Source organism: Eucyclogobius newberryi, unplaced genomic scaffold (genome assembly GCF_026437365.1).
Source record: "Eucyclogobius newberryi isolate DKJ021-1_F unplaced genomic scaffold, fEucNew1.0.hap1 SCAF_20, whole genome shotgun sequence".
Classification (NCBI taxonomy): Eukaryota; Metazoa; Chordata; class Actinopteri; order Gobiiformes; family Gobiidae; genus Eucyclogobius; species Eucyclogobius newberryi.
The window spans coordinates 4,218,064-4,244,651 of NW_027315835.1; the positions used below are offsets into that span (position 1 = coordinate 4,218,064).

General features: G+C 45.7%; 1 protein-coding gene across 2 annotated transcripts in view; it reads right to left on the reverse strand.

The window, feature by feature from the left end:
- Positions 1 to 26,588, reverse strand: part of LOC140369029 (calcium-activated potassium channel subunit alpha-1-like) — a 212,403-nt gene that overhangs the window by 161,678 nt on the left and 24,137 nt on the right. For both annotated transcript variants that reach the window (XM_072456237.1, XM_072456235.1), the window contains exon 2: positions 22,939 to 23,082. In XM_072456237.1, coding sequence (XP_072312338.1) covers positions 22,939 to 23,082 — 144 coding nt within the window. The remainder of the gene's footprint in view (positions 1 to 22,938; positions 23,083 to 26,588) is intronic.

The window sequence follows — 26,588 nt, forward strand, 5'->3', positions numbered from 1 at the left end:
TAAAAAAAGAAGAAGAAACAGATGCAAACCATAGATTAGATGCACACGTCAAACAGAATTGACTTTTGGGAGTTTTTGACCGTGTTCAAAACCAAATCGGGCGTCGCATTTCGCTTCATTGGCGCTTGTTTCGTCTGTTTACGAGGTCCTCTTCCATGATTTTGGACAGATTTGCGACGTGAAAGGCGGCGGTCCAGAGCGCTGCTGCTGTTCTGGAATCCATAAATCATCTCCAGACTCGTTCTGAGCACGTCTGCATCGAATGACGTTGATCATGAACGCGCGCTTGCATTAGCACGACGGCTACAGCGTGTCGCTAACGTGGCTAAAGCGGCTTTTCTGTTCCAGCGTCGCAGGAGTCGAACCGTTCACTGCCATTTTACAATCTTTACAAAAATTAGCCGTTAAATCTTCCCTTTCCTTACGTTTCCTTCCACTTTTTCTTCTTTTTGTTATTTAACTAAAGTTGTTCTGTCCACTTCTGTCCTTTTGGTTAGTTCTGGTACATTTACAGTCAAGTTTATTCATGTAAATAGAAGTTAATGTGGATGTTTTTTATATATTGATATTATTTAAAGTTTTCCAAAGTAAAGATTCTCAGGAGCACGTTTAAATAATAACAACACAAATAATGCAAAATATGTGTTTTTGAGACAGATTATTTCATGTTTCTGTCATTTCATAAGTCATAAAAGCAGCAGAGAAAAGATAATATTGGAGCTACATATCTATAACCCTAAAAGTACAATATTGTTAAAACCTAAGCTGCAATAAAGAAATAAATGTTGATAAAGAGTTACATTTATTATATTTATTCAACCCGCTACAGCTCAAATAAAAATACTAAAAATATAAAATAAATATAAATCAATCAAAAATTGTCAAATTAATAATAATAAGACAATAATAATAAAATAATAATACAACTTTTAATATTGACCTTGCTCTTATTCCTCTTTTTTATTTCTTATTATTGTTATTTTCTGATGCCATTACAGTATTTAGTGGCTTTTCCCCGCGTTGTTGTGGTTGTTGTTGTTGTTGTTGTTGTTGTTTTTGTCGTCGTCGTCATCGTGGAAAGTTTATCTATACCACAAGTGGATCTTGTGGTATAGATAAATACTGTAAACGACTTAAACGCGCTTCACCTACGCGCCACGCCCTCTCCCGCGCCACGCCCCCTCCCGCGCAATGCCCCCTCCCGCGCCACGCCCCCTCCCGCGCCACGCCCCCTCCCGTGCCACGTCCCCTCCCGCGCCACGCCCTCTCCCGCGCCACGCCCCCTCCCGCGCCACGCCCCCTCCCGCGCCACGCCCCCTCCCGCGCCACGTCCCCTCCCGCGTCACGCCCCCACCCGTGCCACGCCCGCTCCCGCGCCGCACCAATGGCACGTGCCGGAGTGTAACCGTACCCCGCGTCGCTCCGGGCGGCGCTGCGGGCTGCATCCTCACGCCAGCGGCTCGGGTTGCGGCTCGGGTTGCGGCTCGGCGTGGCGTTCGCTGTTAAGTACGGACAAGAGGAAACCCGAGCTCCTGTTTGTTTGACTCTGGGAGCAGATGTGAGGGCCAGAGCCGACGATGAAGAAGAAGAAGAAGAAGAGTGATGAGAGGAAGAGGAGAGGGACGGCCACAGTATTTACATCATTTATTCATGATCTGCCAAACGTGAACTTGTACCTGAAGAATACACTCGTGATCGCTCAATAATACACTGTTTTTGTTCACACTTGTTTTTTTTTACAGGCAGAACCACGTCTTTTACTTATTTATTGATTCCTCTTTGTGCAACTGTCTCTAAAAAGACCTCTCCAAAGTAAAATCGTACTTGTTTTTTAAGTATATAGATCGCACCGAAGTGTAAATCGCACCAGCCAAAAAATGCGTAATAGAGAAGAAAAAAACATATATAAGTCGCACTGGAGTATAAGTCGCATATTTGATAAAATCCCAGACCAAGAACAGACATTTCATCTGTAAATGCAGTTTAAAATAATAACAGATGAGAGAACATGGTGAATAGGTGTACGTATGCTAACGCTAACACCTTCAGCTACATGACGTATGCTAACGCTAACACCTTCAGCTACATGACGTATGCTAACGCTAACACCTTCAGCTACATGACGTATGCTAACGCTAACACCTTCAGCTACATGACGTATGCTAACGCTAACACCTTCAGCTACATGACGTATGCTAACGCCAACACCTTCAGCTACATGACGTATGCTAACGCCAACACCTTCAGCTACATGACGTATGCTAACGCTAACACCTTCAGCTACATGACGTATGCTAACGCTAACACCTTCAGCTATATGACGTATGCTAACGCCAACACCTTCAGCTACATGACGTATGCTAACGCTAACACCTTCAGCTACATAACGTATGCTAACGCTAACACCTTCAGCTACATGACGTATGCTAACGCTAACACCTTCAGCTACATGATGTATGCTAACGCTAACACCTTCAGCTACATGAGGCACAGACAGAACTGTGGTAAGTGTCTGGTATGTTAGCGTAACATATGAACAGTTATTCAGATAACTATAGCATAAAGAACATGCTAACAAGTTTAGCAAAGCATCAGTTTTACCCCAAATCACTAAATCCACTGAATTCTTCTTCCTCTGTGTCACTTCTAAACAACTCCACAAACTCCAGAGGAAGAGGAAGTGCAGATTCTTCTTCTGCGTCGCTCAGAGCCTAGAGCGCCCTCTTGTGGTTGTCAGTGTGAAAATAACTAATAATATCACATATAAGTCGCTCTGGAGTATAAGTCACACCCCGGTCTATGATTAAAAGATTATTTACTCCGGAAAATAATCTTATAAGGTTTTTCTTTGACCTCACCTAAGTTTTTCTTCTTAAATAAGTGTGTTTATAGCTGCTGCTGGCAGGTGGGGCCTGAAATACACTAAATATCATTACAATAAATAGTCGCCCACTCAAGTTTCAAATTTGACATCAATATTTGCAGAAACAAGTCTTTTAATCAACTTTTTGTGATACTTTATCCAGGCGTTTTATTAAAAAAAGGACCGTTCTTTTCTCCAGATCTATCCAAACAAAAATGATTTTACTAATTGACTTTTGCTTAAACCGCTCGATCGCTTCATTATCTCGGTTGAGTTCTCGTCCCGAAACAACATTAAGACGTTCCATTAAAAGCTTTATTTTGCCACCTGAGGCTCCGGGGAAAGTGCAGCTATTTAACATCGCTCCGTTCAGATTTCCCAAAGGTTGAAAAAAGGAGGAAGTGCTTAAGTGTGAAATGCCACGGCAGTGATTCATCCACATGTGACTTATGGCCAATGAGAGCAGGCTAAACTCTCTCTGTGACGAAGCATTAAAGGCAAAAAACAAACACTTCGTTATCACCATTGTTGTTGTTTTTGTAGAAGAAGAAGAAGAAGAAGAAGAAGACGAAGAAGAAGAAGACGTTCTCTCATCTCTTATTACTACTACTGCCACTAATTTATTATTGCTTGTTTGCTCTACTACTTCTAAAACTACAACCAGATTTATTATTTTATTTTTTGCAATTATATTCAGATTTTTATTTTATGTATTTTATGTATTTCGTGTATTTCGTGTATTTTATTTTATTCATTGTATTTATTGTATTTATTTTATTTATTTTATTTATTTTATTTATTTTATTTATTTTATTTATTTTATTTATTTTATTTATTTGAGCTATTTGAGCTATTTGATTTATTTGATTTGTTTGATGTATTTGTTTATTTTATTACTGCATTATATTTCATTTATTTTATAAGTTCAAACATAAAACACATAACAGACGTCAAAATTAAGAATTTTAAAAAACAGCCAGACTTTGAGCTCAGAACTCCGCCCTGTCCTCATTTCTTTTTTGCGCCGCTTTGTCGACCAAAAGCCTCCGAAACACTCAAACCTCCAGGTCGGAAAAGCAAATCCCGCTGCAGTATAAGCCCTTCCTCTTTAAGCCCCTCTGGGACCAGCCCAAACACTCGCACTTAAAGAGCTTATCGGGACGGGACGGGCGCGGCTCTGACCCCCGTCCCACTCCACGCAGCAGCCGGCAGGCCACAGCACAAGTCGGGGAGTGGGTCGGGCGCGGCTCTGCCCCCCGTCCCACTCCACGCAGCAGCAGGCAGGCCACAGCACGAGTCGGGACGTGGGACGGGCGTGGCTCTGTCCCCCGTACCAGTCCACGCAGCAGCAGGCAGGCCACAGCACGAGTCGGGACGTGGGACGGGCGCGGCTCTGTCCCCCGTACCAGTCCACGCAGCAGCAGGCAGGCCACAGCACGAGTCGGGACGTGGGACGGGCGCGGCTCTGTCCCCCGTCCCACTCCCCGCAGCAGCAGGCAGGCCACAGCACGAGTCGGGGAGTGGGTCGGGCGCGGCTCTGCCCCCCGTCCCACTCCACGCAGCAGCAGGCAGGCCACAGCACGAGTCGGGACGTGGGACGGGCGCGGCTCTGTCCCCCGTACCAGTCCACGCAGCAGCAGGCAGGCCACAGCACGAGTCGGGACGTGGGACGGGCGCGGCTCTGCCCCCCCGTTCCACTCCCCGCAGCAGCAGGCAGGCCACAGCACGAGTCGGGACGTGGGACGGGCGCGGCTCTGCCCCCCCGTTCCACTCCCCGCAGCAGCAGGCAGGCCACAGCACGAGTCGGGACGTGGGACGGGCGCGGCTCTGCCCCCCGTCCCACTCCACGCAGCAGCAGGCAGGCCACAGCACGAGTCGGGACGTGGGACGGGCGCGGCTCTGTCCCCCGTTCCACTCCCCGCAGCAGCAGGCAGGCCACAGCACGAGTCGGGACGTGGGACGGGCGCGGCTCTGCCCCCCCGTTCCACTCCCCGCAGCAGCAGGCAGGCCACAGCACGAGTCGGGACGTGGGACGGGCGCGGCTCTGCCCCCCCGTTCCACTCCCCGCAGCAGCAGGCAGGCCACAGCACGAGTCGGGACGTGGGACGGGCGCGGCTCTGCCCCCCGTCCCACTCCACGCAGCAGCAGGCAGGCCACAGCACGAGTCGGGACGTGGGACGGGCGCGGCTCTTCTTTTAAGTCAGGATTCGTAAACACGTACAAACACGTCCAGGAGCTGAGGTTGTAGAAAAGAAAAGCATCAAAAGCATCAGATTCTAATCCAAACTAAAACTTATATCGAATCTAGATACTAATTTTAACAAGTATTGACAACAACAACAACAACAACAACAACAACAACAACAAAACATACGGCCTGGGGGATAAATTGTGCACGTCAAGCGATTTAATCCGGCCCATCCTCCAAATATGAAAAAATATATTTAAAAAATCTTGTTTTACTGGTTTAATTCTGGGTTAGGACTAGTTTAGACCTGGTTTGGTCTTGGTTTAGGCCTTGTTTAATTCTGCTTTGGACCTGTTTTGATTCAGGGTCAGTCCTGGTTCAGACCTGGTTGGTACAAGTCTAGGCCTAGATTAATTCTGGTTCAATCCTGGAAGGGAAATTTTGCAAAATTGTTGGTAAAGCATTTTATATGTTATTTCTCACAAAAATCTAACCTATCAGTAGTTATTTTGTATTATATTAGCTCAATTTATGTACCTAAAATGTTGTTGTGCACCTTGGCCCTCGGGAAGATTCAATTAACAGCCCTGCTCTGCTTATTCCACTGTTAGTTTTGTTACTAATAAAAGCTCATTTAAAACAGAACTTTAAAAATTACATCACTTTCAAAATCCAATTTGTTGTAAAGGCTTCGGGAGAGGCTTCGAAGTACTTCTATTCGTCTGGGACGGCGCTGCAGCACGTTTATGACTCAACGACACGACCGAACAGCTTCATCCTGGTTAAACATTAAACCGAGACATAATAGACGTGTTTATTTAAGCCTGAGTCGCCTCCAACATGTGGACGGTGACAGCGCCGCCATTTATGGGAACGGGGGATCGTACTGGAGTGGAAATGTCCAAATGTGATGGCCTTATTTAGTAAAAGAGCAGTCAGAGCGTTCAGAGCGTTCAGAGCGTTCAGGGCGTTCAGGGCGTTCAGCGCGTTCAGGGCGTTCAGGGCGTTCAGGGACAGTAAGTCTGATGTGACGAGTTCAAGAGGCTGGAACAAGTTCAGACTAAACACACGCTCCAAACTGTAAGTGACGATACAAAATGACACAAATGTTGATCTATTTCAAGTCTCACGATTAAAAAGACAAAGGATCCTGAAAATATGGGAAAAAATTTTGAGATGTGAGTAACTGTAAGTGTGGAGGAAGAATCGCCGCGACCACGTGATGACGTGAACGCAAAAATATGACCTTTTATTGTCTTTTATTGTCTTTTATTGTCTTCCCGCAGCAGGTTTAAGTGTGAGTGATCAGTGATGGTCAGGGGTGCGTTTTAGTATCTTTTGTGTTGCTATATTATCAATTTAAAAATGGCAATTGCCAAAGAAAAGCATAAAGAAAAGTGTAAAGAAAAATGTAAAAAAAATGTAAAAAAAAGTGTAAAGAAAAGCGCAAAGAAAAGCATAAAGAAAAGCGTAAAGAAAAGCTCAAAGAAAAGCTCAAAGAAAAGCGTAAAGAAAAATGTAAAGAAAATGAAAGTGTAAAGAAAAATGTAAAGAAAAATGTAAAGAAAAGCGTAAAGAAAAGTGTAAAGAAAAGCGTAAAGAAAAGTGTAAAGAAAAGCGTAAAGAAAAGTGTAAAGAAAAGCGTAAAGAAAAGTGTAAAGAAAAGCGTAAAGAAACGCTCAAAGAAAATGAAAGCGTAAAGAAAAGCATAATGAAAATTGTAAAAGAAAAAGCGTAAAGAAAAGTGTAAAAAAAAAAGCGTGAAGAAAAGTGTAAAGAAAAGCATTTTCTTTTTTTAGTCGTCAGATACAAACTAAATATTAAGTCAACATTTAAACCCGATTTGCCGTCAAACTGTAGCAGCTCGTTCACATTTTGAAACATTCAGCACTGACTCTAAAGTCTATGGAGTTTATGGAGTTTATGGAGCGACAGGACATTTTCATCGCCGCCGCTCGAAGCCAAATTGCCACTTCAAAAAGCCGGAGAGTAATTGGATCAAGCCGACGCCTCCAACACCAAAGCCGTGGCCAGACCCCATTAGAACGTATTGCCTCTGTAAATTGCCCGTGATGTATTGCCATGACGACGACGCCGTGAAACGAGCGGAGTCAGAAAGTGCTGCGTGATCAGTTTGTAACTCAGTCCGTTAACCTCCGCAAACTCATTATATCTGAGCGTCTTTTCCGGGTTAATTACCTCCGTGTACGTTTGACCCGATATCGATATTAGCGCCACAATTACTGTTACAATTTTAATTGACTCACGGGCCAATCGTCCGTGATACACGCCGGATTTTTTATTGAGTGGTCTAAAGTCAATTCTCTGTAAGTAAAAGCGTGTGATTTGGGGAAGAATTCAGAATTTGAGTGAGGAATTTTGACTATTTTTGTTTTTAAATGGCACTGATTAAAAAAGGTTTAAAAAATCTGTTTTATTTAGGTTCACAAAAATAATTTAGATTTTTTTTGCTTTGTTTATTTCTTGCCAAATCATCCAGCCCAAAACTCTTTTAATTTTTTCAATTTCGAATTTTAGAATTTTGGAATTTTAGAATTTTAGAATTTTAGAATTTAAGAAATTTAGAATTTTAGAATTTTAGAATTTTAGAATTTTAGAATTTAAAAAATTTTAAGAATTTTTGCATTTTTGAAAACACACAATAATCACATAATATTGTTGTAATCAGTCAGATATGTGCCAAACTGAGTTTCAAGTATTTTGTATTTTGCAGCTCTTTTTTGCAGCTTCTTAACTTGTAAACTACATATATACAATTTTGTTTACATTTAAAAAGTACTTTTTTTATATTTTATTCATGTAGACACTATACTACGCGTCTCTTGAGGACGTTGATTTTAAAAAATGAGATGAGGCATGAGATTAGATCCACGAGAACACGACAAAATTAGACGTTGGCGACATTTTTTGGACCTGCAGCTTCTCAAGTTGTAACTCACCAGCAAAAAAACATTTTCTGTCCAATTTCATGTCAGTTAATGTGGCGAGAATTTAATCTCACGACGTAGTTTTATCTCGTACGAAGTCTTGTCCCATCACTATTGAAAAAAACGCCATTTATCTCCAAGAAAGTCTTATTCAGATTGATGTGCTGGGACTTTTTACAGTATCGTAGTAATTGTACTGCAGTGCGGACGGGATTATACGGCGGCGCCAATAAGGAAAAGTGCTACGGGTTTCGCCGATAACGGCCAAAAGCAGAGGCAGCCGTCCAGAAGCTGAAACGGGATCGACGCTCGGCGATGGAGACTTGGACTTTGGCCAAAGACGTGAAAGAGGTAGTGGTTTTCTGGCTCTGGAGCTGAAGACGTAAAGACTGGAGCGAGACGTAAAGACTGGAGCGAGACGTAAAGACTGGAGCGAGACGTAAAGACTGGAGCGAGACGTAAAGACTGGAGCGAGACGTAAAGACTGGAGCGAGTAGCAGTAGTAGTAGTAGTAGTAGTAGCAGTAGCAGTAGCAGTAGCAGTAGCAGTAGTAGTAGTAGCAGTAGCAGTAGCAGTAGTAGTAGTAGCAGCAGCAGCAGTAGCAGTAGTAGTAGCAGCAGTAGCAGTAGTAGCAGTAGCAGTAGCAGTAGTAGTAGTAGCAGCAGCAGTAGCAGTAGTAGTAGCAGCAGTAGCAGTAGCAGTAGTAGCAGTAGTAGTAGCAGCAGTAGTAGTAGCAGTAGCAGTAGCAGTAGTAGTAGTAGCAGCAGCAGCAGTAGCAGTAGTAGCAGTAGTAGTAGCAGCAGTAGCAGTAGCAGTAGTAGTAGTAGCAGCAGCAGTAGCAGTAGTAGTAGCAGCAGTAGCAGTAGTAGCAGTAGCAGTAGCAGTAGCAGTAGTAGTAGTAGCAGCAGCAGTAGCAGTAGTAGTAGCAGCAGTAGCAGTAGTAGTAGTAGTAGTAGTAGCAGTAGCAGTAGCAGTAGCAGTAGTAGTAGTAGCAGTAGCAGTAGCAGTAGTAGTAGTAGCAGCAGCAGCAGTAGCAGTAGTAGTAGCAGCAGTAGCAGTAGTAGCAGTAGCAGTAGCAGTAGCAGTAGTAGTAGTAGCAGCAGCAGTAGCAGTAGTAGTAGCAGCAGTAGCAGTAGCAGTAGTAGCAGTAGTAGTAGCAGCAGTAGTAGTAGCAGTAGCAGTAGCAGTAGTAGTAGTAGCAGCAGCAGCAGTAGCAGTAGTAGCAGTAGTAGTAGCAGCAGTAGTAGTAGCAGTAGCAGTAGCAGTAGTAGTAGTAGCAGCAGCAGTAGCAGTAGTAGTAGCAGCAGTAGCAGTAGTAGCAGTAGCAGTAGCAGTAGCAGTAGTAGTAGTAGCAGCAGCAGTAGCAGTAGTAGTAGCAGCAGTAGCAGTAGTAGTAGTAGTAGTAGTAGCAGCAGTAGTAGTAGTAGTAGTAGTAGTAGCAGTAGCAGTAGCAGTAGCAGTAGTAGTAGTAGTAGTAGTAGTAGTAGTAGTAGTAGTAGTAGTAGTAGCAGTAGCAGCAGTAGTAGTAGTAGTAGCAGCAGCAGTAGTAGTAGTTGTAGTAGTAGTAGCAGTAGCAGTAGCAGTAGCAGTAGCAGTAGCAGTAGCAGTAGTAGTAGTAGCAGTAGTAGCAGTAGTAGTAGTAGTAGTCGTAGTCGTAGTCGTAGTCGCAGTCGCAGTAGCAGTAGCAGTAGCAGCAGTAGCAGTAGCAGTAGCAGTAGCAGTAGTAGTAGTAGTAGTAGTAGTAGTAGTAGTAGTAGTAGTAGTAGCAGTAGCAGTAGTAGTAGTTGTAGTAGTAGTAGTAATCGTAGTAGTAGTAGTAGTAGTAGTAGTAGTAGTAGTAGTAGTAGTAGTAGCAGTAGCAGTAGTAGTAGTAGTAGTAGTAGCAGTAGCAGTAGTAGTAGTAGTAGTAGTAGTAGTAGCAGTAGTTGTAGTAGTAGTAGTAATCGTAGTAGTAGTAGTAGTAGTAGTAGTAGTAGTAGTAGTAGTAGTAGAAGTAGTAGTAACAGTAGTAGTAGTAGTAGTCGTAGTCGTAGTCGTAGTAGCAGTAGTAGCAGTAGCAGTAGCAGCAGTAGCAGTAGCAGTAGCAGTAGCAGTAGTAGTAGTAGTAGTAGTAGTAGTAGTAGTAGTAGTAGTAGTAGCAGTAGCATTAGTAGTAGTAGTAGTAGTAGTAGTAGCAGTAGTTGTAGTAGTAGTAGTAATCGTAGTAGTAGTAGTAGTAGTAGTAGTAGTAGTAGTAGTAGTAGTAGTAGTAGCAGTAGCAGTAGTAGTAGTAGTAGTAGTAGTAGTAGTAGTAGTAGTAGTAGTAGTAGTAGTAATCGTAGTAGTAGTAGCAGTAGTAGTAATCGTAGTAGTAGTAGTAGCAGTAGTAGTAGTAGTAGTAGTAGTAGTAATCGTAGTAATCGTAGTAGTAGCAGTAGTAGTAGTAATCGTAGTAGTAGTAGTAGTATTGGTAGTAGTAGTAGTAGTAGTAGTAGTAGTAGTAGTAGCAGTAGTTGTAGTAGTAGTAGTAATCGTAGTAGTAGTAGTAGTAGTAGTAGTAGTAGTAGTAGTAGTAGCAGTAGCAGTAGTAGTAGTAGTAGTAGTAGTAGTAGTAGTAGTAGTAGTAGTAGTAGTAGTAGTAGTAATCGTAGTAGTAGTAGCAGTAGTAGTAGTAGTAGTAGTAGTAGTAGTAATCGTAGTAGTAGTAGCAGTAGTAGTAGTAGTAGTAATCGTAGTAGTAGTAGTAGCAGTAGTAGTAGTAGTAGTAGTAGTAATCGTAGTAATCGTAGTAGTAGCAGTAGTAGTAGTAGTAGTAATCGTAGTAGTAGTAGTAGTATTGGTAGTAGTAGTAGTAGTAGTAGTAGTAGTAGTAGTAGTAGTAGTAGTAGTAGTAGTAGTAGTAGTAGTAGTAGTAGTAGTAGTAGTAGTATAATGCCGCTCTTCTCCAGTGTCCGTGTTGTGACTTCATTTGGGTCGGACAATTAGCAGAATATTACAGTAAGTGAGTGACTCCTTTTCTCAGCCGCAGAGTCTCGTTACAGGGTCAGAGTGTGAAAGACGAGGGTCAACACAGGACGATACTGTTACTGCTACTACTACTACGATTACTACTACTACTACTACTACTACTGCTACTGCTACTGCTACTGCTACTGCTACTACTACTGCTACTACTACTACTACGATTACTACTACTACTACTACTACTGCTACTGCTACTGCTACTGCTACTGCTACTGCTACTACTACTGCTACTACTACTACTGCTACTGCTACTGCTACTGCTACTGCTACTACTACTGCTACTGCTGCTGCTGCTGCTGCTGCTGCTGCTGCTGCTGCTGCTGCTACTACTACTACTACTACTACTACTACTACTACTACTGCTACTACTGCATACAGACTACTACTATAGCCTCTGCTCCAGCAATAGAAAGAAAGAAGACAAAGAAAACTACATTTCCCATGGTTCTCTATGATTGTACTATTACTGATGATTGTACTATTACTGATGATTGTACTATTACTGATGATTGTACTATTACTGATGATTGTACTATTACTGTGATTAAAACAACTACTACAACATACTGCACATACTTCTACTGCTGATCTGTTAGACTAAAGCTGTGTTCAGACCGCGGCGTCCAATTCATGCCCGACGCAGGAGTTGGACCTGTACGTTTGAAGACGCCTCGGTCCTGCACAGTGGACAAGTCCGGGACGCGCAGATACTTCAGAGCAGAGTTTAGTCAATATCATCATTTGCTCTAAGATTTGCGTCTTAAGGAGTTTTTTTTATGGTTGCGGGGTTTGTTTTGTGTTGTTTGGCAAGACATTTGAACCACATTCATTGTCGTAGTTGACAGTGGTTTTTGGCTGCGCTTCTGAAGGAGTGAAGTGAGTAAGGCTCATTTAACCGGCCGCACTTCTGAGCGGCGCTTCCCTATTGGCATTTTCTCCTCAAACAGCTGCTCCGGGCCGTAAATAGACCCGACTCGTAAGTCCAAAGTCCCGGCCGGGTTCCAGATCAGAGTCCTGGATCTCGCTGGCACCAGACCCACAGGTGGCAGAGCGCCCACTGATCCAGCCAAGGACAAAGCATCTGACACTGACCACAGGCGTCCACCACAGGCGTCCAGAACAGGCGTCCACAACACGCGTCTACAGGCGTCCACCACAGGCGTCCACAACAGGCGTCCACCACAGGCGTCCACAACAGGCGTCCACCACAGGCGTCCACCACAGGCGTCCACCATAGGCGTCCAGGACAGGCGTCCACAACAGGCGTCCACAACACGCGTCTACAGGCGTCCACAACAAGCGTCTACAACAGGCGTTCACAACACGCGTCTACAGGCGTCCACAACAGGCGTCCACGGCAGGCGTCTACAACAGGCGTCCACAACAGGCGTCTACAGGCGTCCACAACAAGCGTCTACAACAGGCGTTCACAACACGCGTCTACAGGCGTCCACAACAGGCGTCCACGGCAGGCGTCTACAACAGGCGTCCACAACACGCGTCTACAGGCGTCCACAACACGCGTCTACAGGCGTCCACGACTGCGTCCACAACAGGCGTCTACAGGCGTCCACAACACGCGTCTACAGGCGTCCACGACAGGCGTCCACGACAGGCATCCACAACAGGCGTCCACGAGAGGCGTCTACAACAGGTGTCTACAACAAGCGTCTACAACAGGCGTCTACAGGCGTTCACAACACGCGTCCAGGACCGGCGTCCACAACAGGCGTCCACAACACGCGTCTACAGGCGTCCACAACAAGCGTCTACAACAGGCGTTCACAACACGCGTCTACAGGCGTCCACAACAGGCGTCCACGGCAGGCGTCTACAACAGGCGTCCACAACAGGCGTCTACAGGCGTCCACAACACGCGTCTACAGGCGTCCACGACTGGCGTCCACAACAGGCGTCTACAGGCGTCCACAACACGCGTCTACAGGCGTCCACGACAGGCGTCCACGACAGGCATCCAAAACAGGCGTCCACGAGAGGCGTCTACAACAGGTGTCCACAACACGTGTCTACAGGTGTATACAACAGGCTTCCACAACAGGCGTCTACAACACGCGTCTACAGGCGTCCACGACAGGCGTCCACAACACCCGTCTACAGGCGTCCACGACAGGCGTCTACAACAGGCGTCTACAACAAGCGTCTACAACAAGCGTCTACAACAAGCGTCTACAACAGGTGTCTACAGGCGTTCACAACACGCGTCTACAGGCGTTCACAACAGGCGTCCACGGCAGGCGTCCACGGCAGGCGTCCACGGCAGGCGTCTACAACAGGCGTCTACAACAGGCGTCTACAGGCGTTCACAACACGCGTCTACAGGCGTCCACAACAGGCGTCCACAACAGGCGTCCACAACAGGCGTCCACAACAGGCGTCTACAACAGGCGTCTACAGGCGTTCACAACAGGCGTCCACGGCAGGCGTCTACAAAAGGCGTCCACGGCAGGCGTCTACAACAGGTGTCTACAGGCGTTCACAACACGCGTCTACAGGCGTCCACAACAGGCATCCACGGCAGGCGTCTACAACAGGCGTCTACAACAGGCGTCCGCAACAGGCGTCTACAGGCGTCTACAACAGGCGTCCACCACAGTCGTCCAGAACAGGCGTCCACAACACGCGTCTACAGGCGTCCACCACAGGCGTCCACAACAGGCGTCCACCACAGGCGTCCACAACAGGCGTCCACCACAGGCGTCCACCATAGGCGTCCAGGACGGGCGTCCACAACAGGCGTCCACAACACGCGTCTACAGGCGTCCACAACAAGCGTCTACAACAGGCGTTCACAACACGCGTCTACAGGCGTCCACAACAGGCGTCCACGGCAGGCGTCTACAACAGGCGTCCACAACAGCCGTCTACAGGCGTCCACAACATGCATCTACAGGCGTCCACGACTGCGTCCACAACAGGCGTCTACAGGCGTCCACAACACGCGTCTACAGGCGTCCACGACAGGCGTCCACGACAGGCATCCACAACAGGCGTCCACGAGAGGCGTCTACAACAGGTGTCTACAACAAGCGTCTACAACAGGCGTCTACAGGCGTTCACAACACGCGTCCAGGACAGGCGTCCACAACACGCGTCTACAGGCGTCCACAACAAGCGTCTACAACAGGCGTTCACAACACGCGTCTACAGGCGTCCACAACAGGCGTCCACGGCAGGCGTCTACAACAGGCGTCCACAACAGGCGTCTACAGGCGTCCACAACACGCGTCTACAGGCGTCCACGACTGGCGTCCACAACAGGCGTCCACAACACGCGTCTACAGGCGTCCACGAGAGGCGTCCACGACAGGCATCCACAACAGGCGTCCACGAGAGGCGTCTACAACAGGTGTCTACAACAAGCGTCTACAACAAGCGTCTACAACAGGCGTCTACAGGCGTTCCCAACACGCATCTACAGGCGTCCACAACAGGCGTCCACGGCAGGCGTCTACAACAGGCGTCCGCAACACGCGTCTACAGGCGTCCACAACAGGCGTCCACGGCAGGTGTCTACAACAGGCGTCCGCAACAGGCGTCCACGACAGGCGTCTACAACAGGCGTCCACAACACGTGTCTACAGGCGTATACAACAGGCTTCCACAACAGGCGTCTACAACACGCGTCTACAGGCGTCCACGACAGGCGTCCACAACACCCGTCTACAGGCGTCCACGACAGGCGTCCACAACAGGCGTCTACAACAAGCGTCTACAACAGGCGTCTACAACAGGCGTCTACAGGCGTTCACAACACGCGTCTACAGGCTTCCACAACAGGCGTCCACAACAGGCGTCTACAACAGGCGTCTACAGGCGTTCACAACACGCGTCTACAGGCGTCCACAACAGGCGTCCACGGCAGGCGTCTACAACAGGCGTCCACGGCAGGCGTCTACAACAGGTGTCTACAGGCGTTCACAACACGCGTCTACAGGCGTCCACAACAGGCGTCCACGGCAGGCGTCTACAACAGGCGTCTACAACAGGCGTCTACAACAGGCGTCCGCAACGCGCGTCTACAGGCGTCCACAACAGGCGTCCACGGCAGGCGTCTACAACAGGCGTCCGCAACAGGCGTCCACGACAGGCGTCTACAACAGGCGTCCACAACACGTGTCTACAGGCGTATACAACAGGCTTCCACAACAGGCGTCTACAACACGCGTCTACAGGCGTCCACGACAGGCGTCCACAACACCCGTCTACAGGCGTCCACGACAGGCATCCACAACAGGCGTCCACGAGAGGCGTCTACAACAGGTGTCTACAACAAGCGTCTACAACAAGCGTCTACAACAGGCGTCTACAGGCGTTCACAACACGCGTCTACAGGCGTACACAACAGGCGTCCACGGCAGGCGTCCACGGCAGACGTCTACAACAGGCGTCTACAACAGGCGTCTACAGGCGTTCACAACACGCGTCTACAGGCGTCCACAACAGGCGTCCACAACAGGCGTCCACGGCAGGCGTCTACAACAGGCGTCCACGGCAGGCGTCTACAACAGGTGTCTACAGGCGTTCACAACACGCGTCTACAGGCGTCCACAACAGGCGTCCACAACAGGCGTCTACAACAGGCGTCCACAACACGCGTCTACAGGCGTCCACAACAGGCGTCCACAACAGGCGTCTACAACAGGCGTCTACAGGCGTCCACAACATGTGTCTACAGGCGTCCACAACAGGCGTCCGCGGAAGGCGTCTTCAACAGGCGTCCACAACAGGCGTCCACGACAGGCGTCCATGACAGGCGTCCATGACAGGCGTCTACAACATGCGTCCACAACACGCGTCTACAGGCGTCCACGACAGGCGTCAAAAACAGGCGTCCACGACAGGTGTCTACAACAGGCGTCTACAACAAGCGTCTACAACAGGCGTCTACAGGCTTTCACAACACGTGTCTACAGGCGTCCACAACAGGCGTACGCGGCAGGCGTCTTCAACAGGCGTCCACAACAGGCGTCCACGACAGGCGTCCATGACAGGCGTCTACAACATGCGTCCACAACACGCGTCTACAGGCGTCCACGACAGGCGTCCACAACAGGCGTCTACAATAGGCGTCTACAACAGGCGTCCACAACAGGCGTCTACAGGCGTCCACAACAGGCGTCCACAACAGGCGTCTACAACAGGCGTCTACAGGCGTCCACAACACGCGTCTACAGGCGTCCACGAGAGGCGTCCACAACAGGCGTCCACGACAGGCATCCACAACAGGCGTCCACGACAGGCGTCTACAACAGGCGTCTACAACAGGCGTTCACAACACGTGTCTACAGGCGTCCACAATAGGCGTCCACGGCAGGCGTCTACAACAGGCGTCCACGACAGGCGTCCATGACAGGCGGCCTGAACGTCCCACGCGGCCTGAACGTCCCACGCGGCCTGAATGGAGCATGAATGAACCACAAAAATTTTGCTCTCTTTTTGAGGTCATTTTAATAGTTTTAATTACAGACGATGCGTTCTAGAGTCTAATTTTGCATTTCTCTATCTTTTGTTTGTATATTTCTTGTAGCTCAGAAGGAGGCGGAGCCTCCATCATTGTCCTCAGTAAAATAGACGTAAAGTAAGCAGAAGCTGAGAGACACTTTTGACTTAAATTAAAGTTTATGATCTCATTAAAACAATGACCATATTCATCACTGAAATGAAATGAGCTCCGTCCAGTCTGCGCGCCAGCAAATACTCAAAGTCCCAGAATGCCGTGGGGCTGCCAACATGAAGTCACTTTTGAATTTAGAACTGAATGTGATTTGATTAGTAAATGAGACGTGTGAGACTGTAGTTTGTTTCACCCGGTGCATTCTCCTTTCAAATAAAGACTCAACTAAACTAAAACTGTGTAGCATTTCATTTGATGATTAAATTTATTATGTTCTAAATGACATAACGCTCTATTCATGGGTTTAAATTGTTGTTACTCGTCATCATAACCAAACATTTGTGACATACATTATTTTTATTTCAATAATAAACAAGAAACATGAACAGCAAGATTAAAAAATACAAACAAATTATAACTGAAATAAATAAAAGTACAATAAAAATAAATAAATAAAATGATAATAAAAATAAATAAATACAATTATAATAAGAAATAAATAAATAAAGTAAAATAAATAAAAATAAAAATAAATAAATAATACAAATAATATAATTACAATAAATAAATACAATAACTAAATAAATAAATACAATAATTAAAATTAAACTACATAAATAAATACAATAAACAACATAAATAAATGAAATTAAAATACGTAAATAAATAAAATACATTAAAGATATTGAAAACATTAAAAAAATAAATAAAATAAATTAAAATGACAAAACTTTAATACAATTTCGACATAACAAGTCCATCCATTCATCCATTTTCTACATCTTGTTCCCTTTCAGGTCGTGGGTGACTGGAGCCTATCCCAGTGACTTCACGCCTTAGTGTTCCATTTAAGTCACAGTTAGTCCAAAGTTTTTTTAAATACGTCCTATTATTTCCTTTCGCAGCGCTCCAGTGCACTTCTCCGCTCGCCCGATGAGCTAACAGAGACTTGGCGTCGCTCGGAGCCACACCAGCTGTTTTCACCGCCGTCTGTTTGGTTTGAGGCCGACGTCATAAACACAGCGACATTAGCGATGAATGAAGGATAAGTGAGCTAACGAGGGAGCCGGGGGGAAGAGGGCTAATAAAGCCTGGACTGACAGATGTCTCTGAACGTGGCGCTCGTCGAACCAGGCGACAACGCAAACACTGAGGAGTGAAGCAAGGCCATAAAAGGTGAAAATATCAATATGGAACATGTTTGGCATCGACGCGTTATGTTTTTGGTTGATCTGTAACAACCGGAGCTGCAACAAGTAATCCACGGTCAAATTGAATGGTATTTTAGTGCTTTTAGCCCTGATTTTGACCATTTTTTTTTAGCCAAAGTGCACGGACAAGATGAGAAAAGTACTAGTAATAGTGACCGGAAACATAGGAAAAACACACAATTCAACATGTAAGAATATATAAACATTTACACTTTTATCACAAATTGATTGTGCCGTTAGGCTCGTGAACCTGTCACTTTAAATAACTCTAATGTCAATAATACTTCAATTTGTACTGCGAGTTTTGCTATTTTGTTCATACAGTATTTTTTTATAAATATATTCAGTCAAGTATATTTTATTCTAGCACCTTGGTATAAAAAATGCACTATTTTATCATAGTTTATATTTTACTATTATCTTTATTTATTTTTGAATATAATATAATCATCATCTACCATCAAAAGTATCATGAAAAAGATTAAAATATTCGTCCCAGTTGGTCCATATTTTACTATTATCATCGTTTTAAAGTGCATTCCTAGTTTGTACCTTTTGATCACTGAGGCAATAAAAGTGTCCTCCTCCGACTCATGTTCAGCTCATAAACTGAAATCAATGTTTGACCCGTTTCAGGAGTAAAATCTGGACATAAACGTGAGCGTGACTCTGAAAGCCCCTGAAACACAAACAAGGCACTAAAACCAGGGCCATTAAGCACACGTCCTGAATCTGCCATTAACACAGGCCTGGACCAGGAAACAGGAAGACTCCACATCTGCTGATGTTGCCACGGTTACAGATCAGGTCGTTAGCGGCAAAACACACGGCGACCGGACTAGAACAAGGATCCATCCAAAAAATCTGTCAAACTAATAGTTTATATTGTGCATTAATGTTTAGGATACTTTATACTGTAGACCTGGTTTAGACCTGGTTTAGACCTGGTTTAGACCTGGTTTAGTCCTGGTTTAGTCCTGGTTTAGACCTGGTTTAGACCTGGTTTAGACCTGGTTTAGTCCTGGTTTAGTCCTGGTTTAGTCCTGGTTTAGACCTGGTTTAGACCTGGTTTAGTCCTGGTTTAGACCTGGTTTAGACCTGGTTTAGTCCTGGTTTAGTCCTGGTTTAGACCTGGTTTAGTCCTGGTTTAGGCCTAGTTTAGACCTGGTTTAGTCCTGGTTTAGGCCTGGTTTAGGCCTGGTTTAGATCTGGTTTAGTCCTGGTTTAGTCCTGGTTTAGTCCTGGTTTAGGCCTGGTTTAGATCTGGTTTAGTCCTGGTTTAGGCCTGGTTTAGATCTGGTTTAGTCCTGGTTTAGGCCTGGTTTAGATCTGGTTTAGTCCTGGTTTAGTCCTGGTTTAGTCCTGGTTTAGGCCTGGTTTAGATCTGGTTTAGTCCTGGTTTAGTCCTGGTTTAGGCCTGGTTTAGATCTGGTTTAGTCCTGGTTTAGGCCTGGTTTAGATCTGGTTTAGGCCTGGTTTAGATCTGGTTTAGTCCTGGTTTAGGCCTGGTTTAGATCTGGTTTAGTCCTGGTTTAGTCCTGGTTTAGTCCTGGTTTAGATCTGGTTTAGTCCTGGTTTAGATCTGGTTTAGTCCTGGTTTAGGCCTGGTTTAGATCTGGTTTAGTCCTGGTTTAGTCCTGGTTTAGATCTGGTTTAGTCCTGGTTTAGTCCTGGTTTAGTCCTGGTTTAGATCTGGTTTAGTCCTGGTTTAGATCTGGTTTAGTCCTGGTTTAGTCCTGGTTTAGTCCTGGTTTAGATCTGGTTTAGTCCTGGTTTAGTCCTGGTTTAGTCCTGGTTTAGGCCTGGTTTAGATCTGGTTTAGTCCTGGTTTAGGCCTGGTTTAGATCTGGTTTAGTCCTGGTTTAGTCCTGGTTTAGTCCTGGTTTAGATCTGGTTTAGTCCTGGTTTAGTCCTGGTTTAGTCCTGGTTTAGTCCTGGTTTAGGCCTGGTTTAGTCCTGGTTTAGTCCTGGTTTAGTCCTGGTTTAGGCCTGGTTTAGTCCTGGTTTAGAAGATAAAAGTTGGACTATGATACAAATTAGAGGTGATATTGTTTAACATTATTATGTCAAACCAACAGAAACGTGATAAAACGTCTTTAAATGTGTTTGTGGAGGATTAATTATAAGACAAATGTGAAATGTCTGTAAATATAATCATTTATGACCTTTTTGGAGACTTTTTGTAGACACCTGTTGTGGACGCCTTTCTGGAGACTTTTCTTCATTTTTAATCATATTTTTGAAGAATGTTTTCACTAGAAAAAAAATTAAACCAATTTAGCCTCAAAACAACAGTCACACCATCATCTAAAGCTCGAGCGGTTTCAACCAAAAAGCGTCAAAAAATGAACAATAAAATCAGCGTAAAGGGTGTAAAATCACAGCGGGTGTCGGGCCGGCCTCGCGAACCAACCATCGCCACTGCGGCGACGTCATGGCTCCGTTGCCGTGGACACGACGGGCGTAATGAGCGCGGGACGATGGCGGGGGCCCCGGCTCTGACCCTCCGGACGTGACATTTACAGGAAAGTGCCTTTGTCAGAGCGAATCAAGACGAGGAGAACGAAGAACCACGTCACGATATCAGCGTTTCATCGTCACCATTTGAACATTTGACACGATTATTGACACAAAACGACAGGAAAGAAGGTCAATATGTTAAAGCACTTTTGAACTCGTAGATTAAAGGGCGTGTAACAGTTTTTTTTACGATTTTCTAATTTTGACTTTATGTGGTGTGTTTATACCTGTCGTACATATAAATGATAGTTTTACACCGATCGAGCAGGTATTTGTGGAGAAAACGTTGAAAAATCAGTAGAAAAATGACAGGAAGTGACATCACACTCATTCCAGTCTAAGTTGATGCAGAATTTACACAAAGAAACAACTTTTTTGACTCTTTAAACATGAATTCAACAAAATAAAGTCGCTCTCATATATTTTTATTCATCAAATTTTAAAAATGTTGACATTAGATGAGTTTTGGCCCAGTGTTTGCTGGGTAATTTCCTAGTGTGATGTCATCAATTACAAACAGGAAGTGAAATTATGAACCTAAAAAAAATAGCTAGAAAGCTTGAAAAAATAATAATTTTAGCAAAATTCTAAATATATAAAACTTAACTACATTTTAGTTGAATGAGTCGTCCGACCTGTAGGGGGCGCTTTAAGGTCTTATTTTACATTATAGCGTATATTTCATCATTTGACGTCACAAACAGAAACACAGAGACGTTTCCTTGTTGTTGGGGCCTAAACGCATCTGAAATGATTTCACTTTCACAAAACAAAAGTGGAATATTTCTTGGTTGTTTATTTTTGGCTTTATACATTTAATAATGTATACTTATTATCAATTCAAATAAAATAAATAAAATAAATAAATAAAATAAATAAAATAAATAAAATAAATAAAATAAATAAAATAAATAAAATAAATAAAATAAATAAAATAAATAAAATAAATAAAATAAATAAATGTTATTTAATTCAAATTAATTAAATGTAACCAATATAATTAAAATAATACAAATAAAAACTTAAAAATAAAAACATTAAATAAAACAATTTTGAACGATTAAATATTGCTACAAAGGCAGTTTTTTAGCCTAACATATTTTCCCAATGTCCTTTTTTTTTAACATTACAATGAAGCGCGTCACACAAAGGCAAAAGGCTTAGCGTCGCGGTGATTCTGGAAACGAGCGATAATTCACACGCACGAAACGCTTTCAAGTCCGCCTCGTCTTAAAGCTGCAATTAATTTTCATGCTGTGATTTTCTATTAAGCGACTTTGGCTTTGGCACTTGTTAATTAAAAACACTTCCAAGTTCTCATTAGTGACACGTCGCAAACGGATGAAAGACTCGGACGTATAGCATCAAACGTAGCCTCCATTTTGACTATTGCAGCAAAATTAGAGTTTAATGTTCACAATTAGACGTCTGTATGAGTCAAAACGAGAGGGAAACTGTGGATTTGGATGAAATGTTCAGGAAATACGATTTAAAGGACACATATTAAGCAAATTCAGCTTTTAACCACGTTCTAGCATTATTCCCTGATCAGAAAACACACTTAGAGTTGTTTTCCAGCTGAACGTTTACGAGGTCATGTCCCTCTGAGCCCCCCAAACACTCAGTTTCAAACTTCCCAGTTTGTCGGCGTCACACACGGTCTCCGGAGACGGTTCCGCCTTAAATCCAGAGCGATAGTCCACGAGAGGAATTCATGGACGACCAAAACATTGCCCTATTGATTAGTCGACGGGTCGAACGCTATGAAAACTACGAAGTATCTCAACCCAATCTGCACTCAAAAGAATACAACTACAGAAAGGTACTAGTAAAGTGTACTTTTTATCTTCAGGAAACATAAATTAGACTAAACTCATGAGTTACGTAAAATATTGAGCTAACTCACTCCGTGTCTTTTCTCTTTTGCTGTTTCCAGTTTAAATCCGTTGAACCTAAATGAATAATAAGTCGACTAATTACGATATCGGTCGACTGCGACGCCATCGCCCAATTAATCGACTCAACGACTGAAGGATCACAGCCCGACTCGCGCTCATTACAACTGTGTTCTTACGTTAGCATGTCGGGGCAAGCTAGCTTTAGCCTGTTATCCCATTGTGTTTCCCTCTGCTGCCAGTGGATGGAGCGCTAACACAAATCCCGATGAGGGAACGCCTGGCTGATGGAAAGCAATGTGTGCGTTCAGTAGATACAAGTTCTAAAGCAAATGTTTCCATGGCAACAACAGTACAAACAATGCAGAGTAAGGACACTTCGACCCAGGACCGTAACAGGACCGTAACCGGACCGTAACTGGACTGTAACCGGACTATATCAGGACTGTACCCGGACTATATCAGGACTGTACCCGGACTATATCAGGACCATAACCGGACCGTAACAGGACCGTAACCGGACTGTAACAGGACCGTAACCGGACTGTAACCGGACCATATCAGGACTGTACCCGGACCGTAACTGGACTGTACCCGGACCGTAACTGGATTGTAACCGGCCGTTACCGGACTGTAACCGGACCGTAACAGGACCGTAACCGGACGGGGACTCACCAGGACTCGTCCGGTGAGCGTCTGGGCTGAGATCATGACCCCGGCCCAGTCCTTCACAGAGGTCATCCATCCCACCTCACTGGCCCCGGGGTCGTCCTTCTCGCTCCGCTTCACCCCGTCTGCTGTGGTCACACGGTGCACGTCCTGGGACAGACATACAGCGAGAGAGAGAGAGAGAGAGAGAGGTCAACATGGGTCAGGGGGGAAGTAGCACTAATGTAGCACAAACGTAGCACAAAAGTAGCATGAATGTAGCACAAAAGTAGCACAAAATTAGCACAAAAGTAGCACAAAAGTAGCACGAATGTAGCACAAACGTAGCACGAATGTAGCACAAACGTAGCACGAACGTAGCACAAAAGTAGCATGAATGTAGCACAAACGTAGCACAAAATTAGCACAAAAGTAACACGAATGTAGCACAAACGTAGCACAAAATTAGCAAAAAAGTAGCACGAATGTAGCACAAACGTAGCACGAATGTAGCACAAACGTAGCACGAATGTAGCACAAAAGTAGCACAAACGTAGCACAAAAGTAGCATGAATGTAGCACAAACGTAGCACAAAATTAGCACAAAAGTAACACGAATGTAGCACAAACGTAGCACGAATGTAGCACAAACGTAGCACGAATGTAGCACAAACGTAGCACGAATGTAGCACAAACGTAGCACAAAAGTATAACTATCTCTATCGCTTAAGTAAAAGTATCACAAAAGTATTGATGGATGGATATTTCATGAATCAACATGTGACAGTTCCTCAAGTTTGTGACTTTATGAAATCAAACTTTCTAAAGACAAAATAAAGTTAAATGTGTCTCTCTCTCTCTCTGCTGTAGGTCTCTCGCTCTCTGCTGCAGGTCTCTCTCTCTCTCTCTGCTGCAGGTCTCTCTCTCTCTCTCTGCTGTAGGTCTCTCTCTCTCTCTGCTGTATGTCTCTCTCTCTCTCTCTCTCTGCTGTAGGTCTCTCTCTCTCTGCTGTAGGTCTCTCTCTCTCTCTCTCTGCTGTAGGTCTCTCTCTCCCTGCTGTAGGTCTCTCGCTCTCTGCTGCAGGTCTCTCTCTCTCTCTCTCTCTGCTGCAGGTCTCTCTCTCTCTCTCTCTGCTGTAGGTCTCTCTCTCTCTCTGCTGTTGGTCTCTCTCTCTCTCTCTGCTCTAGGTCTCTCTCTCTCTCTAATGTAGGTATCTCTCTCTCTCTCTCTGCTGTAGGTCTCTCTCTCTCTGCTGTAGGTCTCTCTCTCTCTCTGCTGTAGGTCTCTCTCTCGCTCTCTCTCTGCTGTAGGTCTCTCTCTCTCTGCTGCAGGTCTCTCTCTCTCTCTGCTGTAGGTCTCTCTCTCGCTCTCTCTCTGCTGTAGGTCTCTCTCTCTCTGCTGTAGGTCTCTCTCTCTCTCTCTGCTGTAGGTCTCTCTCTCTCTCTGCTGCAGGTCACTCTCTCTCTCTCTCTCTCTGCTGCAGGTCTCTCTCTCTCTCTCTGCTGCAGGTCTCTCTCTCTCTCTCTCTCTGCTGTAGGTCTCTCTCTCTCTCTGCTGTAGGTCTCTCTCTCTCTTTCTCTGCTGCAGGTCTCTCTCTCTCTCTCTCTGCTGCAGGTCTCTCTCTCTCTCTCTCTGCTGTAGGTCTCTCTCTCTCTCTCTCTGCGGCAGGTCTCTCTCTCTCTCTGCTGTAGGTCTCTCTCTCTCTGCTGTAGGTCTCTCTCTCTCTCTGCTGTAGGTCTCTCTCTCTCTCTCTGCTCTAGGTCTCTCTCTCTCTCTAATGTAGGTATCTCTCTCTCTCTCTCTCTGCTGTAGGTCTCTCTCTCTCTGCTGTAGGTCTCTCTCTCTCTCTGCTGTAGGTCTCTCTCTCGCTCTCTCTCTGCTGTAGGTCTCTCTCTCTCTGCTGCAGGTCTCTCTCTCTCTGCTGTAGGTCTCTCTCTCGCTCTCTCTCTGCTGTAGGTCTCTCTCTCTCTGCTGTAGGTCTCTCTCTCTCTGCTGTAGGTCTCTCTCTCTCTCTCTGCTGCAGGTCTCTCTCTCTCTCTCTCCCTGCTGCAGGTCTCTCTCTCTCTCTCTGCTGCAGGTCTCTCTCTCTCTCTGCTGTAGGTCTCTCTCTCTCTCTGCTGTAGGTCTCTCTCTCTCTTTCTCTGCTGCAGGTCTCTCTCTCTCTCTCTCTGCTGCAGGTCTCTCTCTCTCTCTCTGCTGTAGGTCTCTCTTTCTCTCTCTGCTGCAGGTCTCTCTCTCTGCTGTAGGTCTCTCTCTCTCTCTGCTGTAGGTCTCTCTCTCTCTCTCTGCTGTAGGTCTCTCTCTCTCTGCTGCAGGTCTCTCTCTCTCTCTCTGCTGTAGGTCTCTCTCTCTCTGCTGTAGGTCTCTCTCTTTCTCTGCTGTAGGTCTCTCTCTTTCTTTCTCTGCTGCAGGTCTCTCTCTCTCTCTCTGCTGCAGGTCTCTCTCTCTCTGCTGTAGGTCTCTCTCTCTCTGCTGCAGGTCTCTCTCTCTCTCTCTGCTGTAGGCCTCTCTCTCTGCTGTAGGTCTCTCTCTCTCTCTGCTGTAGGTCTCTCTCTCTCTGCTGTAGGTCTCTCTCTCTCTGCTGTAGGTCTATCTCTCTCTGCTGTAGGTCTCTCTCTCTCTTTCTCTGCTGTAGGTCTCTCTCTCTCTCTCTCTGCTGCAGGTCTCTCTATCTCTGCTGCAGGTCTCTCTCTCTCTCTGCTGTAGGTCTCTCTCTCTCTGCTGTAGGCCTCTCTCTCTCTGCTTAGGTCTCTCTCTCTCTACTGCAGGTCTCTCTCTCTCTCTCTGCTGTAGGTCTCTCTCTCTCTACTGCAGGTCTCTCTCTCTCTCTCTGCTGTAGGTCTCTCTCTCTCTGTTGTAGGTCTCTCTCTCTCTTTCTCTGCTGCAGGTCTCTCTCTCTCTGCTGTAGGTCTCTCTCTCTCTGCTGTAGCTCTCTCTCTGCTGTAGGTCTCTCTCTCTCTTTGCTGCAGGTCTCTCTCTCTGCTGCAGGTATCTCTCTCTCTCTCTCTCTGCTGTAGGTCTCTCTCTCTCTCTCTCTGCTGCAGGTCTCTCTCTCTCTCTGCTGTAGGTCTCTCTCTCTCTGCTACATGTCTCTCTCTCTCTCTGCAGTAGGTCTCTCTCTCTCTGCTGTAGGTCTCTCTCTCGCTCTCTGCTGTAGGTCTCTCTCTCCCTGCTGTAGGTCTCGCTCTCTCTCTGCAGTAGGTCTCTCTCTCTCTGCTGTAGGTCTCTCTCTCTCTCTGCAGTAGGTCTCTCTCTCTCTGCTGTAAGTCTCTCTCTCTCTCTGCTGTAGGTCTCTCTCTCTCTGCTGTAGGTCTTACTCTCTCTGCAGTAAGTCTCTCTCTCTCTGCTGTAGGTCTCTCTCTCTCTCTCTGCTGTAGGTCTCTCTCTCTCTACAGTAGGTCTCTCTCTCTGCTGTAGGTATCTCTCTCTCTCTCTATGCTGTAGGTCTCTCGCTCCCTGCTGCAGGTCTCTCTCTCTCTCTCTCTGCTGCAGGTCTCTCTCTCTCTCTCTCTGCTGCAGGTCTCTCTCTCTCTCTCTGCAGCAGGTATCTCTCTCTCTCTCTGCTGTAGGTCTCTCCCTCTCTCTCTGCTGTAGGTCTCTCTCTCTAATGTAGGTATCTCTCTCTCTCTCTGCTGCAGGTCTCTCTCTCTCTCTCTCTGCTGTAGGTCTCTGTCTCT